General features: G+C 38.1%; 1 protein-coding gene across 4 annotated transcripts; it reads left to right on the top strand.

The window, feature by feature from the left end:
- Nucleotides 1-1,862: 1,862 nt before the first annotated feature.
- Nucleotides 1,863-26,273, top strand: LOC310714870 (cadherin-like protein 26). 4 transcript variants are annotated; one of them, XM_083520892.1, is made up of 19 exons: nucleotides 1,863-2,301; nucleotides 4,874-4,933; nucleotides 5,135-5,230; nucleotides 5,750-5,905; nucleotides 6,574-6,721; nucleotides 9,957-10,138; nucleotides 11,418-11,546; nucleotides 13,063-13,248; nucleotides 13,824-14,104; nucleotides 14,185-14,327; nucleotides 15,854-16,084; nucleotides 16,514-16,735; nucleotides 18,528-18,652; nucleotides 19,233-19,298; nucleotides 20,658-20,705; nucleotides 21,771-21,836; nucleotides 23,247-23,292; nucleotides 23,762-23,803; nucleotides 25,203-26,273. In XM_083520892.1, exons 1-18 carry the CDS (start codon nucleotides 2,257-2,259, stop codon nucleotides 23,779-23,781), a joined length of 2,250 nt encoding a protein of 749 aa, XP_083377018.1. In that variant the 5' UTR covers nucleotides 1,863-2,256; the 3' UTR covers nucleotides 23,782-23,803; nucleotides 25,203-26,273. The 4 variants fall into 4 exon arrangements, 3 of the variants coding, with proteins under 3 accessions (XP_083377018.1, XP_083377019.1, XP_083377017.1); XM_083520893.1 differs by lacking the exon at nucleotides 20,658-20,705 and having other exon boundaries at nucleotides 2,141-2,301; XM_083520891.1 differs by lacking the exons at nucleotides 23,762-23,803; nucleotides 25,203-26,273 and having other exon boundaries at nucleotides 2,141-2,301; nucleotides 23,247-23,380.

The raw sequence follows: 26,273 nt of genomic DNA, 5'->3' as shown, positions 1-26,273 counted from the left end.
TTTTTCCTGGAAAGTACATTTTTCTTATTCGAGCACAAAGTATCATGTTTGCGAGATCAAGCTACATCCTCTCACATTCGTCTGGACAGATCTGAAAACTCGAAGTCTACAAAAGTCCTCAAAAGTTTCTCTAAAAATTTAAGAGACTTTGGACTGTGGTATTTTCTTGAATCAGTGTTTTTTTTTTTTTTTTTTTTTTTTTTTTGTTTTTTACAATTTCATCAACTGAATATGAGGCACAATATCTGCAGTCCACCATTTTACTTTTGTTTTAAATAAAGTAGGTCACATTACCAAGTATGTCATTGTTCTTCTGAAAATACCAAAAACAGCATTTTTTTTTTTCTATATCTACACATTTGGCAGAATTTCCCTGGTAAAAAAAAACCCTCAATATTCACAAGAAAAAATAAATAAATGCCACAGTGTAAAAGCTGAAACATAGACAAAGATGTTTTATTGAATTTGTTGATGAGGACATAGGGTGCAGGTGCTTTACTTCCTTCTTTGCTCAGGTGCAATTGTACCATCCATCCATCCATTTATCTATCCATCTTTCACTTCCAAATAGAGTTTAAATCATTTTCTTGTCATAAATTGAAGCATTAATTTATTTGCAGGAAACTTAAACCGGTTTCAGAAATGCTAAAACCGTTTTCCTTGTAATGTCATTTAAGGGGAGTGCTCATGGATGAGACCCAAGTATGCGGCTCGTATACATTTTGTGTTTGATTTAATACGCACTTTAATCCTCAGTCACTGTATGTCAAGTCAAGTCAAGTCAAGTCAAGTTTATTTCTATGTGTATTTACCCCTGATGCAGCCATGGCGACTGTTGCAAGGAAAAACTCCCTTAGATGTTATGAGGAAGAACGTTGAGAGACTTAAAAGGGGAACCAATCCTCATTTGGGTGACATCAAGAGTGTGATCATAAATCTTGAAACAACACAGGACACTGGACAGTGAGAGTTGCTGCTGCATGGACAACAATTGAGTTCTGTGGAACTAGGTGAGATCTTGGGAATTTCCACCAGATACAAGAATGCACATCACATAGATAAATAACATACAATAATGACGTATCGTATACGTATATTTGATTTGCTGAGTGCCAATCTAATGACTGTTGATAAACAAGTGAAAGGTAATTAAAGGTCCTGGTTTGAATACTTCTTATTGGTATCTCGGTTCCCCAGGGGCATTTTATGAGTCAAATAAAAATAATTACTGTGTTGTCATGCAATTCAGATGCACTATACGGACAACGGTGTCGACTATAATGACACCTGACTCTTCCAGCCATGCGTGTTTCTTCACCAAACTGTTACCATAATGTTGTATAGGATGTATTTGAATGCAGTATCAGTAGATGGAATCGTATTGTCAGTTGTCCACAGACGTTTGTCCATACACTGTATGTTGCATTATTTATTTATTTCTACTTTTTTTTTTTTTTCTTTTTCTTTTTTTTTTTTTTGGAAGGAAGGTCATGAGTTAAAATCCCAGAGCAACCAAGGTGAAAAAAAATCCCTTAAGCCCCAACTGCTCAGACGTCACGGACCTTGATATTACCCTCGTAAGGGACCCCCGGAGCATAGAGGGTTAAGGGCCTTGCTCAAGGGCCCAAGAGTGGCAGCTTGGCGATACCGGGGCTTGAACCCCGGACCTTCCGATCGGCAACCCAGCACCTTAACCGCTGGAGCCACCACTCCCCCACAATATAAAGGATAAAGGTATAAATATATACCTTTATTCACAATATAAAGGATAAAGGTATTAAAAAATCTGTTACATTATTTGTGGGAAAGGCGTGAGGTTTTTCTCTGTGAACGACTTTCAGCACATCGGTTCCTGCCAACACACACACACAGCTTCCTGCTCTCATTCTGTCAGTTACTGGATTCCAACGAAAGGACAAAAATAAATACGTGTAGGTAAACTAACCTTAAAATGTATATATGAGTGTGTATATAAATATAAATGCTGAATTCGGTTTTGACACGGTTTTGTATTTTGCTTAACAGACTGAAATACAGTGCAAGATGCAAAACAGAAAAAAAGCAACAGCAGGTCCCCTTCATATCTCACTGACATCACAATGGCCACACCCACACCAGCGGCCTCAAGTTTAGTTGCTTAAAACAATACACACAGAAAGAAAGAAGGAGAGTGTATACATATACAAAATAGGACGTTCTGAAGATCTCGTCCATATACAGAATAAGACATTGGAAGTTCTTGTACTTGTCTTAAGGATGGGGAGGACGATCTTACTACTACTACTACTACTACCACTGGCTGTAAGAATTCATATTTATTATTATTTAATATTAGAGCAATGTTCCTCAAGGGTTCTTTTTTTTCCTTTTTTGCACAGAATCCAGATATTATGGCTTGTATTTGTTTGAAAATAACTCGAGCAAAATGTTTGCTTTGAGGTGTTTAGATATTAGTTTGCTTTTAAAATTAGTGCAGTGTCTGAATTCTGTGTTGGGAAAAGAAATATTCTTAATGTCTGGGCAAATTATGATTTTTTTTGTATTACTTTTGCATTGGGAATTAAGGTCACATGGCCAATGCTACAAAACTCAAAAATCAGGTTCGAGCTCTAGTCGCTAAGGTGTGAATATGCTGCAGGTTCACTTTTTTGCTTGAGTTTTTCATCTTTTACATCCAGTGTGTTTCTGCTACTGGTCTCAGGCTTGCAAATTTCCATATCTTCATTCAGTAATACCGAGCTTTCACAAAATACTCAAATGTATATATTTTTTTTATAATGTAATGGTTTGCATAGTGTTGTTTTTTTTTTGATTGTTCATTGCTTTTTTATATAAGGTGTGATACCAGGTCTGACAGAAACTTCACTTTTAATTTATTCATGTTTTCTTTGCAATTTATCCACTGATACTTGATCATATGAAAGATTAAACATTGAGTTGGAAAATACCAAACATTCTGATTTGGCTTATAAATAAATAAATAGATAAATAAAAACTGATATTGGTAACATTTCAGTACCTTAAATTGGATTTAAATGCAGATTAAAACATTAAAATGACTTGTTACAAATTATAAGTACCTATGAATTAATACTCGATCACCACTGAGCATTAAAGTGACACAGTGAATGTGTTTGAACTTAAATCTGTTGTAATATAAACGTACATTTCTTTGTCATACTGCATAAACGTAATTTTCTTTCCATATCAGTTTTAAAAAGTATTTAGTGTCTGCAATAATTTTGCACGCTCTATTGTGGTAACTCATTTGCCTGCCCCAGTAAAAATAAATTTGCAGGTGATTTACAGTATGAACATTTACTTTGTGCAAGAAAAAAAAAATCTAATAAAAGTCCAGATGTTTCACTTAATCTTGAATAAAAAAATCCTCCCTCAGCATGAAGAACGGTTTTATACGCTCGGCATCTGGACAGTTTGTGTCATATTGTTCAGTTTAGTTCCTTTCACCTTTTTACTTGCATGTATATAATTAGTTCTCAGAATATAAACATCACTTATGTACATCACTTTTGTACGTCGCTCTTGACAAGGGCTGTAAATGTAAACATAAAGTGAAATGTGACACAGCTACGTACATTTCATCCAAAACCTACTGTTAGTGCCTGAGGTGACAGTTTGGAGAAAAATAATGCAGTTAAATTACCTCGTGTTTTATATGTATCAAAATTTATACAAGAGTTTTACAGGTACTCAATGTATCAGTGAGTGGGTGAGATAGCAAAACTGTCTGTCTGTCTGTCTGTCTGTCTGTCTGTCTGTCTGTCTGTCTGTCTGTCTGTCTACCGTCTATCTATCTATCTATCTATCTATCTATCTATCTATCTATCTATCTATCTATCTATCTATCTATCTATCTATCTATCTATCTATCTATCTATCTATCTATCTATCTATCTATCTATCTATCTATCTATCTATCCATTCTTCCACATACACAGTTGACAAAAGAACGAAATGTTAATAAAGTCTGAGTGCACACTCAGAGGTCTGTCTGTCTATCTATCTATCTGGATGGATGGATGGATGGATGGACGGACGGACGGACAGGTAAACAGACAGTCAGGCAAATGGATGGATAGATTGTTGGGTAGATGGATGCACAGACAAGAAGATGGATGAATGTTGTATTTAACTATAAAATTCATCAGTGTTATCTTCAGGCTTTATACCACCACTGTACACTCTGGGATACTGTGTTTTTTTTTTTTTATAAATAATTATGTAACTTGTTACTTGCTTTTTGTCATCCATAATATCTGATACAAAACTGGCTTAAACCTTTAGGTAATGAGAGCAAATGTGCAGCTTATGTAACAGAAAAACTGGAAAATGTTTACTCTCTCAATCAAACTTCAATACAAAGTGTTTGATCATGCAGAGTGTCTGCCATGCACGTTTCTGTATATTTGCTGTTACTGATTTGTATACTCTCTACACACACACACACACACACACACACACACACACACACACACACACACACACACACACACACACACACACACACACACTATATATATATAGACATGTTTTGGACACCGGACCATAAGAATCATATTTTCCATATTTGGTTCCCATTTGCTGTTATAGTAACCTTTACTCTTCTAAGATGTTCCACTAGATTTTGAAGTGTGCTGGATAATAACCATAACCTTTTGTAGCAAGGGGGCATGAAGAAAAGTGTCATGATCACGAGAAAACAAGAAAGAAAACAAATTATAATGGATGCCGTCTTTGGACTTCCGTAGTTTTTTCCACGTTGGATTATAAATTCATTAGGTGACTTTAATCAACTTGCTAAAATAAATAGAAAATGAACTTTGGAACTAACTGTAACTATATTTTCCAGCAGTGGGCCGAGGCATCGCCTGCCTACCCGAAGAGTCAAATGGACAAAGATGAAAGGGAAAGTGTATGTATTTACAAAGAAATCGATTTTTTCAATGGGATTATTGCTCTATTAATGGATTTGTATTCATAAATTCTCAAGAAACTTATTTGCAAGAAAATAATGTGTGAAGACAACTAAAAACATGGATTAATTTGTTTTTGCTTGGACTCTCAACCAACAAAAAATAAATAAAAATGTTATGCCTTGAACATTCTTTCTAAGGAGCGGGTGCTCATTCGGTCCAAAAGGAGATGGGTGCTGACTACGATTGAAATAGTGGAGGAGAGTCCTGGACCATTTCCTATGAAAATCACAGAGGTACCATGTTACAAAACTCTTCATCTATGGTGTAATGGCCTAAAATATATTATATGAGGAAAAAAGTTTGTGGACACCTCAGCAGTGTGGGGTGAAGAGACTTGGGGTGCAGTCAGCATTCACTTTTATTTTGAAAGTGGTCAATAGCGTTGGAGCTGGAGTAAGTGTTAGATCTTCCAGTCTTACCCATGGAACCATGGAGCTCTGTAGGTGCACAGGGACATTGTCATGCTGGAACAGTTTTGGTTTCGAGTGAAGGGAAATTTTCATACTACAGCATCTAAAGACCAAATTTGTGGAAAAGATTTTGTGTGAAAAACACATGGATGAAAATATTTTATGTCCTAATACTTTTTTTCCATGTAGTGTTTGTGTGGGGGGTCTGAGGGGGAAAAGAAAATTCATTAGATGATACAATTGAAATTGGCTCTATAGACAATTTTGGGTAGCATATGTCAAACATTCAGGCAATACAATGCTGAGTCTAATGAAATGTTCCCTTTCACACATGATTTTCAGTTGTTCAACGATAAGCAAGGGGAGCACTCCCTCAGGTTCGGAGTCACAGGCCATGGGGTGACGAAAGACCCAAAAGGTGCATTAGGCATCGATGAACAAACCGGTGAAGTCTACATGCACATGCCAATAGACCGGGAAAAATATCCCATTTTCCATGTAAGACATTTTTTTTTCCTCCTATAAATTTTCTGTGTAGTTCTGGTCAGCGTTTATTAATCAGCAGAGGTGGAAAGAGTAATAAAATAATTTACTCAAGTAAAAGTATTGTTACATTAATAAAATTTTACTTAAGAACAAGTTACTGGTCTAAAAATCTACTCAAGTAAAAAAATAAACGTTTAAAAGTCTTTCAAAGTAGAGAAAAAAAAATCTCCTGTTCTAGTTTCCTTTATGATGATAAGAGAAATCACAAATGCAGATTCAGAATTTAGACAGTGAGCACACGCATTGAACAACTTTCAATTCCACAGCCTTTTGCTTGTCTGCTCTGCATCGCTGGCGTCTTTTGTTCTCCGTCCATCAACCAATCAGTGCAGTAGTTTCCGGGGCGGGATTGTTTCCCCCTCTCGCATTGATTTAGCATTATTATTTCTTTTTACGGGGTAACCTATGTGGATGTATTGCAAATTAGAATCCAAACAAACTATACTTGAGTAAAATTGCACATTTTAAAAATTACATAAAAAAAAACGCAACTTGAGTAAATGTTATTTGTTCCTTTCCACCTTTGTTAATCAGAAAGTTAATGATGTCATTTGAAATCTTCCACTGTTTATTTCATTAACTAAATTTTCCATATTCCTTTGTTACATGTATACAACCAGGTGGAGTTCAATGTTTTTGACGCCAACACCGGTGAAGCCCTTGACAATACGTTGTCCTTTGACGTAGCCATACAGGATATAAACGACAATCGACCAGTGTTCACACCTGAGGTTTTACGTGTGCAAATTCCGGAGAACATAAAAGAAGGTGAGCACATCGCTGTTGGACTTCTGATCAGAAGGTCGTGAGTTCAAATCCCAGCACCACTAAATTGCCGCTACTTGGCCCTTGAGCAAGGCCTTTAACCCTGCCCTACTCAATTGAGTATGAATGAGATAATAATAAGAAACTCTGAATAACACTTTGATGAATATTTGGAACATTAGGCAGCTGTGTCCCGAAAGTGTCTTACGCAGTTCTTTAGTCAAATGCTGCCGCACTTTTTTTTAACCAGATAGGAGGTGTTAAGGTTTCAGGGAGGGACGGGAGATGCGACATGGACACCCAGGAACCTGGAGTTGCATTAATCCACAATCACTTCTCTGGATTTCTGTGTGTAGGGGTCAGTTTTGGTCAGTTTGTTGTAGACATGATGGCAGACTGTATTTCAAGATTTTAGAATTATTATTATTTTTTTTATAGTTTACAGTTATATATGGAATACTTGCTGTGAAATATAAACCCGATAGGCTGCTCAGAAAATTGGCGTTGGATTAAAGGATCTATACATTTAAAATCAGAGAAAATATGAGAAATAATGAGAAAATTTTAGGAAATATAGTACAGAGGTGGAAAGCTACAAATTATATTCAATCGAATGACTGTTATTAAAGTTGTTTTTCTGTGTATTACTTTTTAAAGTTGTACTTTTCAACTACAACACAATCTTCCGCTTTTCAATGCACTTCTTTTTCTTCTTCTTGTGTCGGCTTTTCTCCTCAGGGGTCACCACGGCAGCTCATCCGTCTTCATTCCCCTCTGTCCTCTACATCTGCCTCTTTCAAATCAACCTCCTTCTTGGCCTTCCTTTTTTCCTCCATCCTGGTGACTCCATCCTCAGCATTCTCCTACCGATATACCCCATGTCCCTCCTCTGCACATGTCTAAACCATCTCAATCTCTCCTCCCTCACCGAAACATTAACTTTGCGTTGTTTGCGTGGTAGTGGAGCATGCTCAATCGGCTCTCAAGAGAAATGATTGTCCTTGCTGTAGCCACATGGTTATCCGCACTCTCCGCTGAAAGGAAATGTCATCAGGTTACGTATGTAACCCTAATTCCCTGATGGAACGAGAGCTGCGTCATTGGGCCATACTTCCTGCATCCCTGCAGCGCTTACCTTTTCCTTTTTCAAAAGCTGATGTCGCTCACATTGCGCTCCCATTTTGTGCCTTCCTAGTTTGTGCGATGGCGCTCGCCAATGACGCCATGACTGCCTATTGGCCAGATTTTACACTTGATTTAAAGCGTGAACAACGCGAGGTGTTCCCAAAGCATTTTCGATACGAAAACCAACATCTTCAGCTTTGCTCCCTCCAGCTCCACCTCCTGTCTTTTACTCAATGCCACTGTCTCAAAACCACAAAACATCGCAGGTCTCACCACAGTCCTATAAACCTTTCCTTTCACACTCACAGATACTCTTCTAGCACAAATCACTCCTGCTATCACTTTTCTTCACCCACTCCACCCTGCCTGCACACTTTTCTTCACTTCTCTAACGTGCTTTGAATTACTTTGCACTGTTGACCCCAGGTACCTGAACTCCTCCACCTTCTCCACCTCTTCTCCCTGCAACCGCACCCCTCCACTGCCCTCCCTCCTATTCACACACATGTACTCTGTCTTACTCATACCGCCACCTCTCCAGGCTCTTCTCAACCTGCTCCCTACTCTCACAAACAAATCACAATATAATCCATAAACATCATAGTCCACAGAGACTCCTGTCTGACCTCGTCCGTCAGCCTGTTCATCACCACTGCAAACAGAAAAGGGCTCAGAGCTGATGCAGTCCAACCTCCACCTTGAACCAGTCTGTCATTCCTACTGCACACTTTACTGCTGTCACACTGTCCTCATACATGTCCTGCACCAACCTCACATACTTCTCTGCCACACCAGACTTCCTCATACAATACCACAACTCCTCTCTCCACCCTGTCGTACGCTTTCTCTAAATCCACAAACACACAATGCAACTCCTTCTGTCCTTCTCTATACTTCTCCATCAACATTCTCAAAACAAATAATGCGTCTGTGGTGCTCTTTCTGGGCATGAAACCATACTGTTGCTCTCAGATGGTCACCTCTTCTCTCAGTCTGGCTTCCACTACTCTTTCCCATAACTTCATGTTGTGATTGATCAACTTTATCCCCCTGTAGTTACTGCAGGTCTGCACATCTCCCTTATGCTTAAAGATCAGTACCAGCACACTCCTTCTACATTCCTCAGGCATCCTCTCACCTTCCAAAATCTTGTTGAACAATCTGGTTAAAAACTCCACTGCCAAAATACTCCCTCCATCTTCTCAACACACTCTCCTCACTAGTCAACACATTTCCATCTCCATCCTTTATTGCTCTAACTTGCAGCACATCCTTCCCAGCTCGGTCCCTCTGCCTGGCCAATCAGTACGAATCCTTTTCTCCTTCCTTACCGTCCAACTCCTACAGCTCCTCATATGCCTTTTCCTTGGCTTTCGCTACATCCCTCTTTACCTTCTGCTGCATCTCCTTGTCGATCCTCTCTGTCGATCCCAATTCTGGTTCTCCAACCTCTCTCTCCTTATGCTCTCCAGCACTACCTCATTCCACCACCACGTCTCTTTGTTTTCCTTTCTATTTCCAGAAGTTACACCAAGTACCTTTCTAGCTGTCTCCCTTATCACTTCTGCAGTAGTTGCCCAATCATTCAGCACCTCTTCAGCACCACCAAGCCCCTGTCTGACCTCTTCCCTGAACCTCATACGACAGTTATCCTCCTTCAGTTTCCACCAACTTATTCTTTTTTCAGTCTTTACTCTCCTCTTTTTCTTCACCTCCAAAACCATCCTACAGACCACCATCCGATGCTGTATAGCTACACTGTCCCCTGCCGACACTGTGCAAAAATATTTAGATCTGACAAAACAGGAAAACAAATTTTATGGAATGAAGTATGACTATAATGAACCACATACAATACAGTGGCAATGACAATGTAAGGTCCTGTGTAAAGGAAAACTAAGCACAAGAGACTTCTGGGATAAATTAGATGGGCATGTTGCGTTCAGATTTTCACTATATTTCCTTTCCTTTCCTTTTTGCGAATCTGCAAATGAATTCAGGATATGCAGTGGCTTTATCCTGTATATATTTTGTTTCCAGGGTATGTATATCTTTCAAATGTTTGCAGTTACATCAGTGACCTCCCAATGGCTGTCTGTTCCTACTGCATTAGGTATGCTTCCTTTTTCTCTGCAAGCAAGCGACAAAGACGAGGCAGGCAACGACAATTCACGCATATCCTTGAACATCAAGTTTCAAAAACCAGCATGGCCAGTGTTCTCCCTAAAATCCATTGGAAACGTTAATGACAGCACGATCGGCAAGCTTCTCTTCACTGGATGCTTCGATTATGACGTAAGTCGTAAATTCCTTTTCAGGACGTAAAATCATCTCAATACAAACATGTATCTGTGAATCTATTAATTATACTTTACAATTTGTTGTTTTTCACACCAGTATTGTGATTTTTTAATTAAAAAGTAAAAAAAGCAGACTTAAAATTAAAGCAGATTTTTAAACTTCATGTTTCATATACAAGCTCAATTTAAAAAAAATGCTGGGACGCCATGTAAAATGTAAATAGAACCGAAGGATTTGCACAAACCCTTTTTTTTTTTCAACAGTAGAAGATAAAAAACATTTAAAAAAGTGGGAAATGTTCCATTTGAAAAAAAAAATTATTGTTGGCAGCAACACATCTCAAAATTTGGGACAGAGGCAGCAAAAGGATAAAAAAGTAAGCAGTACTTACAAGGTAGAGCTGAAAGAACATTCCGCAACTAATTTGGCCCATTGCCAACGGGTCAGTATCATGATTGCGTATAAAAAAAAGAGCATCTTGGAGAGTCAGAGCCTCTCAGAAGTAAAGATGGGCAGAGCTTCACAGTATGCTTTCATTTGAAAACGCATATTTTTCTTTGTCCATTTTAGCTTTCTGTCAAAATTACTTTTATTTATTTTTTTTTATGGTACATTTTATCAGTTTCAATATTTTCTGTTTTTTTATTTTCTACTGTGAATAAAATCTGGGTTCATGAGATTTGCTAATTATTTGATTCTGTTTTTATTCAAATTTTACACAGCATCCCAACTGATTTGGAAAAAAAATTTGTTTAAGTAAGAACTAAACTACTAGCGTGCAGCTGTTCAAAGCTAATCAATACAGTGGTGGTGTGACGATACTGTAAAAAATCAACGTGGCAGGAAAAGAAACAATAAGGGCAAGCAATTCCACAGAAATACTTATATGGCAAAATATTTCTACAACTCTGTAAAACTGGTCTCCTAAAACAAACTACCCTCATTTAAGTTACTATAGAAACAATGACCCATTTTAATAAGTACACTATAGGGACAATGGTCTTCGAACACCTGACCTTCTCACCTCCCCTACATTAGTACCTGACTTTACTAAAACCCTTGTGGTTGAATAAATCTTACACACATCTCCACAAAATCTAGTGAAACATCCTCTTAAAAGAGTGGAGGTTCAGCAAACTAGAACATGTGTAATAGGATGTTTAAAAAGCACATATGGTCAGACGTCCATACACTTTTTCCCCTATTGTGTGCATTAATATAAGTCTGATTTGCTACTGCACTTTTGTCACTACAGTTTTCTTGCCTGATTTAGAAAGTAAGGTTGTTAACGTTGCATGTCGAAGCAGTGGATCATGGAACTCCATCACTCTCTTCCACTACGACTGTTACCATCGATATCACAGACTCCAACACTCACTTACCTGTGTTCGCTGCACCAGTGGTAAGGATTTGCAGATTTGTACCATTGTTAAGAACTGGATATGTCAGGTGACAAAAAGAAAAAACAATATGGAGATATTAATTAGGTGTTGGGCCACAAGAAACCATTGAACATGCACTATATTTCCAAAAGTACTGGGTCACCTGCTCTTTCCTGCTGTATGTGGTTCTTTTCCAATCTGTTAACACAAAGCTGGAGGCACTTAATTGACGAAATTTTGAAAAAAATTTGAAAAAATGTTGCATTCACTTGTACTTTTAAACCCAAACCTGTTCCAGCATGGTGATGCCCCTGTGCACAAAGTGAGCTCCTTGAATATCTTCTTTACATGCTTTGGAGAGGAAGATCTTGAGTGGCCTGCTATAGAGTTCTGATCTCATCCCTACTGAACACCTTTGGGATGAATGTGAACGCTGACTGCACCTCAGGTCTCCTCACCTACATCAGTACCTGCACTATCCATAAGCACACTCCAAAATCTAGTGGAACATCTTCCCTGAAGAGTGGAGGGAATTATAAGAGCAAATTGGGACTAAATGTGGAATGCAACGTTTAAAAATCACATACCAATCTTATGACCAGGTGACCAAACACTTTTGGAAATATAGTGTATTATGGATAGGTGGTAGATCTATGGTTAAGGCATTGCACTCTGGATCGGACCCCTGCTGGGCCCTTAAACAAGGCCCATAAACCTCAACTGCTCAGGTGTAGGTCGTTCTGGATAAGGGCGTCTGCCAAATGCGATGAATGCACGTGTAAATAGATGTCTGTGGAGCTCTAAAAGAGTAATGAGCAATGTTCTTCCAAAAGACATTCCCTCACTCCAGTATCTGCTGGTGGTGTTCAGTTGCATTAAGAGCAGTAGACTATAAGCCATAGCATGTGATTAACATCATTTCCACCTCATTAAAACATTCAGTTAGCACTCTGTTCTGCACATCATGATAAACATGTTTAATTATAGGATCGAATACATGGATCAGGCATAACTTTATGACCATCTGCCTAATCTTGTGTTGGTACCCCTTTTGCTGCCAAAACAGTTCTGACCTGTTGAGCATTAAAAGCATTAAATTCTTCAGCAATTTGCGCTACAGGAGCAGGTCCACCTTTGAGAGATACTGACCACTGCAGACCAGCAACACCCCACAAGCACTGCAGTTTTGTAGATGCTCTGACCCAGTCGTCTAGCCGTCACTATTTGTCAAACTCGATCAAATCCTTATGCTTGCACATTTTTCTATAACATCAATTTTAAAGACAAAACGTTCACTTGCTTCCTAATATTTCCAACCCACTAAACAGGTGCCATCATGCTTATAATGTTATAATGTTATGCTCGGTGTATATACAGCAGTAAAGCGTCCCACTGATTTGCATTGATGACTCCGTCTAAGATGAGAATTTCTAGCAAAAAAATTATCAATCGTTCTCACACCATTTTACAAACCCACCGGGTTTTTTTTCCTTACATTTCTCACTTGCTTGTTGTATATGCTGTCCTTTGGTCCAGTACAATGCTCAGGTTATGGAAATGGAAACCAATAAGGAGATCTTAAGGATTCCGGTGCGAGACCAGGACACTCCGGACACTCCAGGATCCAGAGCAGTGTTCACTATCCTGCAGGGGAATGAGGAGGACAACTATAAGATTGAGACAGACCCAGTAACCAACGAAGGAGTGTTGACTGTCATTAAGGTAGATAAAGACCGAGGTGTAAAGACTTCCTGAAAATCCTGATGTGTATAAAGCCATGAGAGTTTAGATACCTAAACAAGTCCAATTTAACAACCAATTCCAATATGACGTGATTTAAAGTCTTGTGTCAAAAGTGATGCCAGAAAGATCCAGCAAGTCAGTTAAAACAAGAGATCTTTAATAAACAAATAAAACGAGAGAATCGTGTCACAAAGTAGAAGAACCTTTAATATCCAATGGACAAATACAATTAAAGTAAATAATTGTATATAAAGTAACACCAAAACCGTGATTTAATGCTCAGAGAGGAGCGATATTTATATTCAACTTCAACAAAAACTGGTTCTCAAAGATTTTGGAGTTACTTTCGAGCTCTTTTTTGACTGAAAATGTGAGATGGGGAGTGTTGAGCCTCACTGACATCTTTAACAGCGGTGCAGAATGTAATCTGTAACCCTCAGTGTCAATTTGCAAAAATTAAAAATGCACACTTTAAATCATAAATGTAGTCATTGTACTCAATGTACTCATTGTGAGGCGTTTGATACATGGATCTCTATTTTCTTGTTCCACAGGCAAAAGATTACGAGAGAACGACTCTAACCGAGCTGAAAATCGGCGTAGAGAATGAAGAGCCGTTATTCGTATGTGTTGACGGAAAGCCGCTCAGTCCTGTACCGGAGTCTTTTAAACGAAACAGCATGGTCAAAGTCGTCGTCAAAGTCATCGATGTAAATGACCCACCCGTGTTTAAGAATACAATTCAAAAGATTTACAGGGTTGAGGAGGAAGATCCAGGAGTAGTGTTGCACACACCTATAGTGATAGATGAGGATACAGACCCAGATAAAATCAGGTACACTGTGTATAAAAATCACCAGGGTTTTACTCAATCAGCAATTTTTTTTTTGACTCGACATATGTTTTTGCTTCAAGGTACGCGATTGTAGACGATCCGGCTAAGTGGGTGTCCATAAACCCAAAGACGGGCAACGTTACTCTGGCAAGGAAGATGGACCGGGAGTCTCCTTATGTCGTCAACAGCACCTACACTGTCGTGATGCAAGCAACAGATGATGGTACGATCTCGTAGCATTTACCTCAATCACTTTACTAGAGGACTCTCAAATTGGAAAGCATTTCATAATGTACTGATATTATAGTATTTCTCTTTTTTTTACGTTGGCAACTTGCATTATTATGATTATTATTTACTTTGAGAGTGAGGAAGCAACTATTTAGAGCTGCTAAAACGTGAGCATTAACGGGATCTAACTTGTTTTGTGTATGTTCTATGACATTGTACCAACCTGTAGTTCATAATAAATACAAAATCTTCATGTAATTGCAGTGGTGGATGAAGTACACAAAGCATGAACTTGAGTGAAAGTAGAGATGCACTCAAATTATCACTCCAGTGTCCCTTCAAACTTTCACTTGAGTACAAGCACAAAAATACTTAAGTATGCAAAGCATTATGATTTATTATGGCTATTATGTTCCTATTATCATTTTTTTGTCACAAGATTCTTTGTTTAATCATCTCAGTTTATGTGAAAAGACTCTAATGTGACTCTCAGCACACTGAAATATTAATAGAATGATATTAATTTATTAAACACTGATAAGATATACCTTTATTCGTCCCACAGTGGGGAACTTTCTGAATGATTACTATTCAAATTATCATCAGCCCAAAACATGCTTTTCAACTTTGGATTGAAAAAAAATCACACACATGAGGAACGTGTTGTGGCGAGTTCTAGTCTGGAGTTTAGCATTTATTCCTCTCTAAATGTTCTGCTTGCTGATGAACTGATGCTGAACTGTATGTTGGTGATCAGTAGATTCCACCAAGCGTTAAGATCAGTTAAGTTTTTATCCACTTATAATAAAAAAACAACAGATTTCGCCAAAAGTACAGTAGTTGAGTCGATATTTCACTTCAAAATGTAGAGAAAAAAAACAAACTAAAAAAAGAATTCAGTAAAGTACAGATACGTCAAAAAGCTACAATTGAATTACGTTTACTTCATTACTGTTCACCACTGTATAATTGTTAACTAACTCATAGGGAAGTAATAAATAGTTTGGAACAAGATGTTATTAAAGAAAGTAGTATCTCAGTGGATGGACCCTTGCAAGGTCTGTTCCGTGTGGAACCCATCTTGGAAAATCTCTGTATGACCCTGATCTCTGTACCATAACTCAGTTTCATTTCTAATTCTCAAATCCTAAGAGAGTCTTTACCATGAGGTGGCATGATGAACATCCAGTGGTCAGTATGAGAGAATTGTACTTAAAACACCAAATTTTAACTGCTCTATTACATGATACACACGTTGGTATGGTTCTGTCAAGCAGACAAATCATGAACATGATGAATTGGACATGAGGCATTGCTGGAACAGGTTTGGGTCTCCTAGTTCAAGTGGAGTGAAGATTTCATGCAACCACATCCAAAGATGTCCTATACAGTTATTATATTCTTTATGTATAATGATGGGTAGATATATTATTATATAATAAACCACCAAATAAACTGAAACGTAGTGAATATACTACCCTGTTCAGTCTGAGTTTCTCTCATTGTTTGCTGATTTAGGAGAACCTCCTGGCACAGGAACAGGAACTCTGGTGATGCATCTGGGAGACATTAACGATAATGCTCCTCACCTAACCCCCAATACTACAATGATGTGTGGCAACAAAGTTGACAGAGTGAGAGTCACTGCAGAGGATGCTGATGCTTTTCCTTTTAGTGGTCCCTTCACCTTCACCCTTGTTGAAGATGATCAGGAGCGGACCAGCCTGTGGAAAATTGACCCGAGCACAGGTGAGTAGACCAGACATGGAAAATGTACAGGTTCATAACAATGGTTTGCTCTAAATGAAAACCTTAATGATCGCTGTAAATGCTGTTAATTCCTGAGGGGGTCTCTACGGTTTTGGCAGCAAAATAGGGACCAACAAGATATTCGGCAGGTGGTCATAATGTTATGCCTGATCAGTGGCCATAAAACCTCGCCTGTTTGGTTTATATTCCACCAAATAGGGGTCATACTACCGTTAGCACTTACCCTCAACTCTCAGTCTTGGGGGGTGGACTCTAGAACTTCTAGTCTGTCTTCCAGCTAAATACTGTCTTCTCTTTAGCATCTGTTTACATCTGAAATTTATATTTGTCTTCTGCGAGACTGCTCTTTTATAATCCGTTTAAACCCCTGCATGTTCCCTGTGTTTCCAATGATCTGCTTCCTCGCAGGGCCCGAAACCTCATTGATCAGCAAGACGAGTCTTCCATTCGCGAAGTACTCTGTTCCACTGAAGATCGCAGACCAGCAGGGGGTGCTAACACATAGTGTCTTGCAAGTGGTGGTGTGTGACTGTGGGAAAGGAGACGTGTGCCTAAACTTGCTACCTCGATCATCCAACCTTAATGGAGTAGCTGTAGGAATCCTATTGGGAGCGCTACTCTTGACGGCCTGTGAGTGTTTGTTTTAAAGATAAAGCTATAGTTATACTTCTGCGAATACTATTATCTGGGCAAGATTTTAAATGATCAATATAAAATGAAAGCATTCTAAGAACTTGTGTTTTTTGAGAGATTATAAAAATGTTTCTAGGATTTAAACACTGATTTTTGATCTTCTATCAATAACAATGCTCTTAGTAGACATTTATAGACACTTGTGCTTCTTTATAAACATCCCATTCTACATTTATATATATAGAATATCCCCCACTCTTCTGGGAAGATGTTCCACTAGATTGTGTGGAGATTCATTCAGCCATAGGGTGTTAGTACTGTTCTAGGTGACGTGAGGAGGTACAACTGTGTTTACGACTTTGTGGGAACAGTTGGGAAAGAGCCACATAAAGTTTGAAAAGTCAGGTGTCCCAATAAGTTTGGTCATAAAGGGTATCAATGAAAAATACAATTTTGTTAGTTAAAATGGGAAAAACTAAATATAGGTATCCAAATAAACAAAACCTGAAATGACCAGTAGGTGGCAGAGTAGTATGTATTAGAGTAGTGAGCACTGGAGCAATAATGGCCAAATTAATAGATAATTATGAATCCTCTTAGAAGTATGTGTTTGATAAACCATTTATATTGCATTACTAATATTTTAAACTATAATAAACAAAACATCGTAATTCAACGATTCAATTTAATATTATACCATTTCATTTTTTTTCTTCATTAACCCTCCCTGCTCACCCCCACAGACAAACATGGAGGTGGAAGCTTAATGGTTTGGGGTTATTTTGGAGCAGGGATGCTTGGAGACTTATTTTGGGTGAAAGGAACCAACATGGTCTCCATTCCATATTTGAACACAATGCAATTCCATCCAAGCTACATAAGCGTTATGTAGAAACAGTCCAGTCTGAAGTGATATCTATCATAAAATTACCTGCCCAGTCACCGCACCTAAATTCTATTAAACTGCTCTGTGATGAACTGGATTGTAAAGAAATCTCCAACTAGTGAAGAACATCTATGGGCAGTTTTACAAGAGGCACAGCAAATTATTTCAGCTGAATGTTCGGGGAGAGGAGCTGTCCGATGCCGAGAGGTTGTAAAGCTGTTCTTCGTTCTAAGGGAGGATTTTTTTGTGAAAATCTGGAAATTTGTTTGATCAAAATTCATCTTTATCCCCTTAAATTGCCTAATCTGTTGTGTATAAACAAAAGGACCATGCATGTCTGTTAAAAACCATAAGAGCTCTAGGTGGTTCCAAACCTTTGACAGCCACTGGATGTACCATTTTAAAATGAACTGAAATAAAAAGGAATGGAAAACTGAAATACAAAAACGAAATAAAAATTGAAAATGATTATAAAACTGATAACTGCTTTTGTAGTTCTGGTGCAAAACTTCGAAAGAAAACATTTTCTGTTTCTAATTTTGATTTGAAAGCATGCTGAGGAGTCTCTAAAAACATTTTTGGACCTGTTGAATGAATTAAACAGAGACAGGGTTTTCATCACTGTGTTAATTCATTCAACAGGTCCAAAATGTTTTTGGAGACTCCTCAGCATGCTTTCAAATCGAAATTAGATTGTGTATAGATTAGATTTTGTATATACAAGTTTTCTTAGAGAGCATCTCAAGACATCCTTTTTAATTGAGTGCCTCCGGCTTTGTGGTAACAGTCTACTGCTGGTAGAAAAGAACCACATATAGCAGGAAAGATCAGGTGACCCAACACTTTTCGAAATATTGTGTATATGGATTGAGTTCATAAAAGACTTCATTTTTCCCCCCACAGTGCTGCTCTGCTTTTGTTTCCTCTGTGAATGTAAAGAGAAAAAAAACTTCACGCCTTACATGCAATCTGATGGAAACCAAACCCTGATTAAATACAATGATGAAGGAAGAGGTTCGAGCTGCAAGGTGTGTTCATGCAGGTTTCTAACATTTCTCAATTGTTTTTCATGACTTTGTGGACAGCATGTCTTTTAACGCCATTGATGTTGATGTAGAGTTGTTGCAGGCCAAGTTCTCCTAGTTAATTGAGCTCGACCCCAACTTTCAATTGATGATTGACAGTCCCACCCCCCCTCCTGACTGTCAGGAAATCTGGCACGTGTACAAAATAATCACAGAAAGGAAGTTGAGCAACTGGTGTCTGTGCAGTTACAGCTACCTGCTTCTCAATGCAGTAGACTTGAGCAATTTTATATTCGAGTAGATTTTGAACTGATTACAGCTTTTGATTATGGATATTTACACTGAAGAAGCAGAACTTTGAAACGAGTGTAGTACATTTTAAGGGGTTACCAGATCAAATGAGAAATGTAGTTCATGTGACAAGTATAAACATCTAGCTCTTATGAGATGTGTGTATATTTATACAGAACTTTTTACCTCAGAACTTTTTACCTCAGAACTTTTTACCTCAGAACTTTTTACCTCAGAACATTTTACCCAACTGTAACCTGCAACATTATGCTTTATTTCACTCTCTCATCAGGCTGATCCAATTTTTCCACAATTTCAGAGCCCATTTACCAGTATTTCTTCCTTGAAGACTGAACAGGTGTGTGCTGCATATTTAACATTCTTCAAAATCCATGTACCAGTAACATGCACATATGAAAGCTGAATTTAAGCTCACGTGATTTTAATTCTAAACTATTACAAACCACTTCATTATGTATATATTTTATATCCTTTTTTTATAAACACACACTATATGGACCAAAGTATTGGAACACCACTTTTTCCAGCCATATGTGGTTCTTAACAAAGCACATCATTGAATGTTATAGCATCAAATGTTCCCTTTAATTAAACTAGGAGACCCAAACCTGTTTCAGCATCACAATGCCCCCCTGGAATATCTCTTGCTATAGAGCTCCAACCCCTATTGAACACCTTTGGGATGAAGGTGAACGCTGACTGCACCCCAGGTCTCCTCACCTCACCTAAATAAGTACCTGACTTCACTAACAGCCTTGTAGCTGAATAAGCAGAAATTTCCAAAAAAATCTAGTAAAACATCTTCCCAGAAGATTGGAGGTTATTATAACAGCAGATGGAGACTAAATGTGGAATGGTATGTTCAAAAAGAAGCACATACCAACCTTTTGCTCAGGTGTCCACAAACATTTGGCCATATTGTTTGTGTTTATTGATGTATGTATATAAATAGAATATGTAGTTTGTGGCTATTTTGTTATTTTGTTTTTTTGTATTTTGTTTTTTTTGTTCGCAAAAGTTTTCTATAAGCACTTCTTTACCTTACCTCATCTTTTCCTTCTCTGTCTTTTCCACACAACTACCTTAAACCTCCACATCCTCTATTGCAGTGGTCCCCAACCCCCGGGCTGGGGACCGGCACCGGTCTGTGGGTTAAATGTTACAGGGCTGCACAGAAAGAATACATAACTTTCATTGTTTCCGTTAATTATCTGATTCCAAACGATGTTTTATTTTGGAAAATTACCGGATTTATTCCTCCACATCTGTCTATGACTCACTCTTGATGCAGGTCATAATGCCTTGGTCACATGTCTTACCTCCATCCGCTACCTTCTTAAAGGGGCTCCGGCCACTAACACATAATACATTACTGCTAAATTTAAACCCCCAAGCGAGCAAAATGAACAAACACCACCACAGTGGATTCACTATTATATTTGGAAAATAACAGTTTTTATGGCGGTCGTATCATTTTATTTTGTTGTATTTATCCACCACACCATAAAGGCCGTTCCGTGAAAATATTGTCTGACATTAATCCGGTCTGTGGCAAAAAAAAGGTTGGGGACCGCTGCGCTATAGTGTACAGTACCTTATCAAACCTTATTTAAGTGACATAATCTTTCCTATACACCAGCATAAGGTGGTCTTTGAAACCAGTTTTTCAATGTGATCTTGCTTCTTTGAATTTCAGAAGATCCCCAGCGATCATATTGGCAACACGAAGACGGCGAGTATTCAGGTGTGCTGTGTATTTGCTTTCTTTTACTTATCGACTTACTGACTAGGGATATTATATTAAAAAAGTTGTCTCTCAGACGCTTGTTTTTTTGTTTTATTACAATAATCCGTGATGCAAAAATGTGGGACAATTTTGATCGCATTTTTTCAACCCTACATGCTTGAACAGTGTGTATTTGACTCCTATTGAACGTAGTCCTCAACACCGAGACACATGTTTGTGAAAAGCCAAAAACAGTTAATTTGTGAGGTTTTATTTCCTAAAATATGAAAAAAATTGTACACCTCAACACTGCATTAACCATCAACACAACAACCTCTTTAACATGCCCGAATGAAACAAAGATCAAACAAGTCGGTCGAAAAATAAGACAAAGTAGTAAAGCGATCTTTCAAAAAGGCATCTTCAATTAACAAATATATCAAATTAGTGTCATGTAATAAAGTAGAAAAATCTTTAGTATTCAATGGACAAATCAAATTGAATAAATTCCGATTAGGTAAAACCAAAAATTGATAGCTGACTGTTATTTGATGCACACCTCAGTCTCAGACGGACACTATTGTTATTCAGCTTCAACAAAAATTTTTGGAATTTATTCGACCTCTTTATGGCTGAAAATGAGGTCAGCTGTGCTCAAATGTCACTTATAGGCAGCAGATGTGGGTCAGGGAGTGTTGAGGCCTAATGACCTCTTCAACAGAGGTGCAACATGTAATTGTTAACACTCGTTGTTAATTAAAATATAGTGGAGTAAAAAGTACACATTGAATTATAAATGTAGTTGTATAGAGAGTTAAAATCTTGTGTTGTAGTAGTCAAATTCGAAATAATACCCCACCCCTATAAAATTGTATGTATTCTCTGTTTAAACGTGTTTTTTGTTTTATAGTGAATAATATGTGGATTAAGGAGATCAAATCAAAGCATACTGTTTTTTTTTTTTCATGTTTTACACAGCGTCCCAACTTTTTACAATTGAGATTGTACATAGTAACACATTTAACTAGAATACTGTTCACAATCTTTGTCATTTTTCATGTTTTCTTGTGCTGTATACTATAGTTTTCACCGATATCCAGTGGAGTTAGAAGTACAAGTGGGTCAAGGATCTTTTACAGCATGTCAACGGTGAGTTCCATGAACACTTTAGCCGGAAAATTCTCACTCATGAGGTTAATTCAGAATGACATACATTTTATGGTGATGATTTTATCGATACAACTGAGCAGTTGAGGTTAATTGGCATCAAAGTGGCAGCTTAGTGGTACTGGGATTTGAACCCTTGACCTTCTGAGCAGAAATCCAACATCTTATACATGGCTCTGAGCTGCTCATCATCGGAAGCACCCATATTTGAAAACCCAATCCCAGATTTATTTAGCCTTTGCTGTTATGGCAACCTTCACTCTTCTGGGAAGGCTTTCCAATAGATCTGGGGATACCATGTCTATTTAGCCACAAGAGCATTAAATAGTCAAGAACTGATTGAGGAAACACAAATGGTGTTACAAAGTATACAAGGGGTGTTCAGTAGGGTTGAGGAGGTCAATCCAGGACACTCAAGTTCTTTTATGCTGACTTTATGCTTGATTTTATCTGCTAACATTGTCATGCTAGAGAATTTTTTTTTCTCGTTTCAGTGAAAGGAAACTTATATAATGTATAGACTTATAAAGTCATTCAAAAGAACTTTGTGCTTCCAAATGTGTGGCAGAAGTTCGGGAAAAAAACCCTTGGGTGTGATGATGGAGTGGCTTTTTGATCCTATAATGTAGTTAGAAAACAGTCAAGGGGTAAAATTTCTGGTTTACTGTTTTAAGTCCATACCTCCTTGTACCTTGTCCTTCCTTTTGCGCATCTAAATTTATTTGAAAAAAAAAACCACCTTATTGTTATGTAATGTATTTTCTTAAATCTTCTCTTAATAAATTTTTGTTCTTATTCTGCATATCACTTTGTTTGTGACAAAGAAAACCTTTAAATCTTGATTTTTAAATCTTGTACCCACCGATTGGAAGGTCAGGTGTTTAAGCCCCAGTATCGCAAACCTGCCATCTTTAGCCCTTGAGCAAGGCCCTTAACCCCTTTGAGTATTCCAGGGGCAGTCAAGTCAAGTCAAGTCAAGTTTATTTGTATAGCGCTTTTCACAACAGACATTGTCTCAAAGCAGCTTTACAGAAAACAACAGTGAAGGTGAATGGTGTGTGTTTGTCCCTGATGAGCAGCCGTGGCGACAGTGGCAAGGAAAAACTCCCTTAGATGATATGAGGAAGAAACCTTGAGAGGAACCAGACTATACAGGGCAGTGTATAATGGCTGACTCTACACTCTGACCCCGGCTTCATAACATCACTAGGATATGCAAAGAAAGAATTTTGCTGTGCCGTAATGACAAGTGAAAAGATTTTTTGCCCCCTAGACAGACATTAATAAATAATAAATAAATGACATTTTGCAAGATAGTGCTGTCAAGGTGCAATGATTAAATGGCTGTGTGAGTGTGCTGTTCATTATAACACTCATTTCATATCCATTTAGTCAAGGGTGAGAAACAGTATGAACAGTTCAGAGACTATTCGGGTAAGTAATTTTAGATACTTCAATACTAAAACAGTGGAGGCAATTATTATTTGATCCCCTGCTGATTTAGTGAGTTTCCCCCTTACAAAGAATTTAAGGTTTATTTTAAGAGAGAGGGAGAGAGAGAGAGAGAGAGAGAGAGAGAGATAGAGAGAGAGAGAGAGAGAGAGAGAGAGAAAGAAAAGAAAGAGAAAGAGAAAAGAGAAAAAAAAAAAGGTTATAAATAAATTTGTATTTGTTTGAGTGAAATAAGAAAGTATTGGACTTTCTTTGTAGACCTGCACAAGGCTGGGATTCATTTCTTTAAAAGGGGGTAAACTCACTAAATCAGCAGGGGATCAAATAATCATTTCTATATAATCATATATATATATATATATATATATATAATATAATATAAATATTTTATCCTTAATCAGCACTTAATGTTGTTACACACTGTGTTCTGGTACTCACTTATTTGTACTTTCCAGAATGGGTCCTTCAACTTTAACATAGAACAACACCTCCAAATGGTAAAACCTTTCACTTTACACATAAACCTCCCCTTTACTGAAGTTACAATTCTCTCTCTCTCTCTCTCTCTCTCTCTCTCTCTCTCTCTCTCTCTCTCTCTCTCTCTCTCTCTTTTTTTTAAATGATCATTAATTCTTGATTCTGATTGGTCAGAAGTTGTCATTATTCTAAGTGTTCCATGATATTTCAGATAAAATGTCATGTGTTTGGTATTATAACATTCTAAATCATTAATTTATAACTCTGGTAGAGCAGTTTAATACATATAATTCTCATGTCACTATGGTAACCATCAAACACAAAATATATAGCAGAAGATCTTTCCACTCCAACCTCTAGGTTGGGTCTCCAGGTTTGGGTCTCCTAGCTCAAATGAAGGGAAATTTTCATTCTACAGCATCCAAAGACGTCCTGTACAATTGTGTGCCTCCGACTTTGTGGTAACAGTTTGAGGATGAAGATCATATTGCTGGAAATGTGTCCCAATACATTTGTTCATAGAGTGAAATTCCAATTAATGGCTGGATATATTGTAGAGTAACAAGTTATTAAGATGAGCATCTGCTACTTCATATCCTGGGAACATGTTTTTATAGAATCCAGAGGTGATGGTAGAAAGGAAAATAATTGTACGTATATAAATGAGCCTTCTGAATTGTATTAATTTATTTTTGTTTTTCCTAATTGCTGCGGCCCGGGTTCGATCCCCGGTCAGGGAACCAACACCGGCCATTAGGGTTGCACAAGCCAGTGCACTCTTAGTGCCGGTCCCAAGCCCGGATAAATGGGAGGGTTGCGTTAGGAAGGGCATCCAGCATAAAAACGTGCCAAATTGAACATGCGGATAATGAATACGGATGATCCGCTGTGGCGACCCCTAATGGGAGAAGCCGAAAGAAAGTATAGTTTTTGTTGCTTTCAGAAAAAGCCGCATTTACAATTCAAATTTGACACTGGATGAGTAAAACATGTTCTCAGGAATCACAGGAAACCTTTGACAGCACCTCGATTAAAGGTAACCAAATCAATAATTGTTGATAGTTTAACTACAATAGAACTAGACTAGTTAGATTGTAACGTCTAGACGACTGGATCAGAGGATCTCCAAAACTGCAGCTCTTGTGGGATGTTCCTGGTCTGTAGTGGTCAGTATCTATCAAAAGTGCTCCAAGGGAGGAACAGTGGTGAACAGGCGACAGGCTCTTTGATGCACGTGAGGAGCGAAGGCTGGCCCGTGTGGTCCGATCCAACAGACGATCTCCTGTAGCTCAAACTGTTAAAGTAGTTAATGCTGTTAATACTTGACTTTTAAACTGTTTTCAAAACAGCTTTTTTTGCTGATAGTGCTTATGGTATTTATATTAACCATTTCTTCTCCTGATGATTCATTTATTGCAGAAGCTCTCGAAACTTTCCAAGGACCAGCAGGACCTTCCCGAATATCACCCACATGATTACAGCTCCGAAGGGCCCAACAGCAGCACCGTGTCACTGGACAAGCTCTCGTTCCACACCTCTGCAAGTCATCTGGAGCTTCCGCAGAATTTGGGGCCGAGTTTTATCCCTCTGGATAACGTGTGTCGACAGGCACTGAAAGAGAAAAACATTAAGATATAATTTTTCCTGTTTTCTCGATACTTTATTATGAAGCGGTCCTCCTTCCTGTGTCCGTGTTTGGTGGATGATCTCATGCATCATGGCTAGACACTGGATTTTTGCAACTAACATCAAGACAACAGATTTTCCACCACAGACTTGTGAATAATAATTTTGGTGCAAAGTTTGCTTTCTTTCCTGGCCAACAATCTGAGGGTTTTTGGTTTCGACTTTATATTTCAATTTTATTTTTCTTCAACTCTGGATTGTGGCACCTGATCCTTAGTTCCTAATTTCCATATTTGGTTGCAGTTCTTGGTAAACCGCTGTCTGGGGTGATGGGGAAAATACTCCATTCCTCATGTTTTGCTTCTTATTTCAGGTCTTAACCTGATGATCTAAAAGTGCTTTCACAGCTTTTATTCCATTTGAATAGAGCCCTTTTTTTTTTCCCATTCAATGGTTCTTTAGGCAGGTGAGAACAAAGCCAAAAGCAGGTACCGGACATGACTCCAAAGTGGTGTTGGTCCATTTCCACCTCTAGCACAGAACTAGGAGGCACAATGCAAGCTCCCTGCAGATATGTTTTGCATGGTTTAGAGTAAAAAATTCCCTACAATAAAGCTCTGACCTCAACCCTATTGAACACCTTTGGGATGATTTTGAATGCTGATTCTTGAACGGACTTTACCCATGTGTTAAACACTTATTCACTTTGAGGATTGTTTTATAATAAAGATTAAACGCGATGTTGTTTCACACCCAGCTCACACAGCGCTTCACTAATAAAAATACCATGGGTGTTGAAACACGTCCTGCAGGGAAAATAATACAATAAATTGTTCAACCCAAATAAAGTTCCTGCTAACTGTA

Source organism: Silurus aristotelis (genome assembly GCF_946808225.1).
Source record: "Silurus aristotelis genome assembly, chromosome: 19".
NCBI classification, from domain to species: domain Eukaryota; kingdom Metazoa; phylum Chordata; class Actinopteri; order Siluriformes; family Siluridae; genus Silurus; species Silurus aristotelis.
The sequence above is the reverse complement of the archived record's forward strand: the minus strand, read 5'-3'. Positions and strand labels throughout refer to the sequence as shown.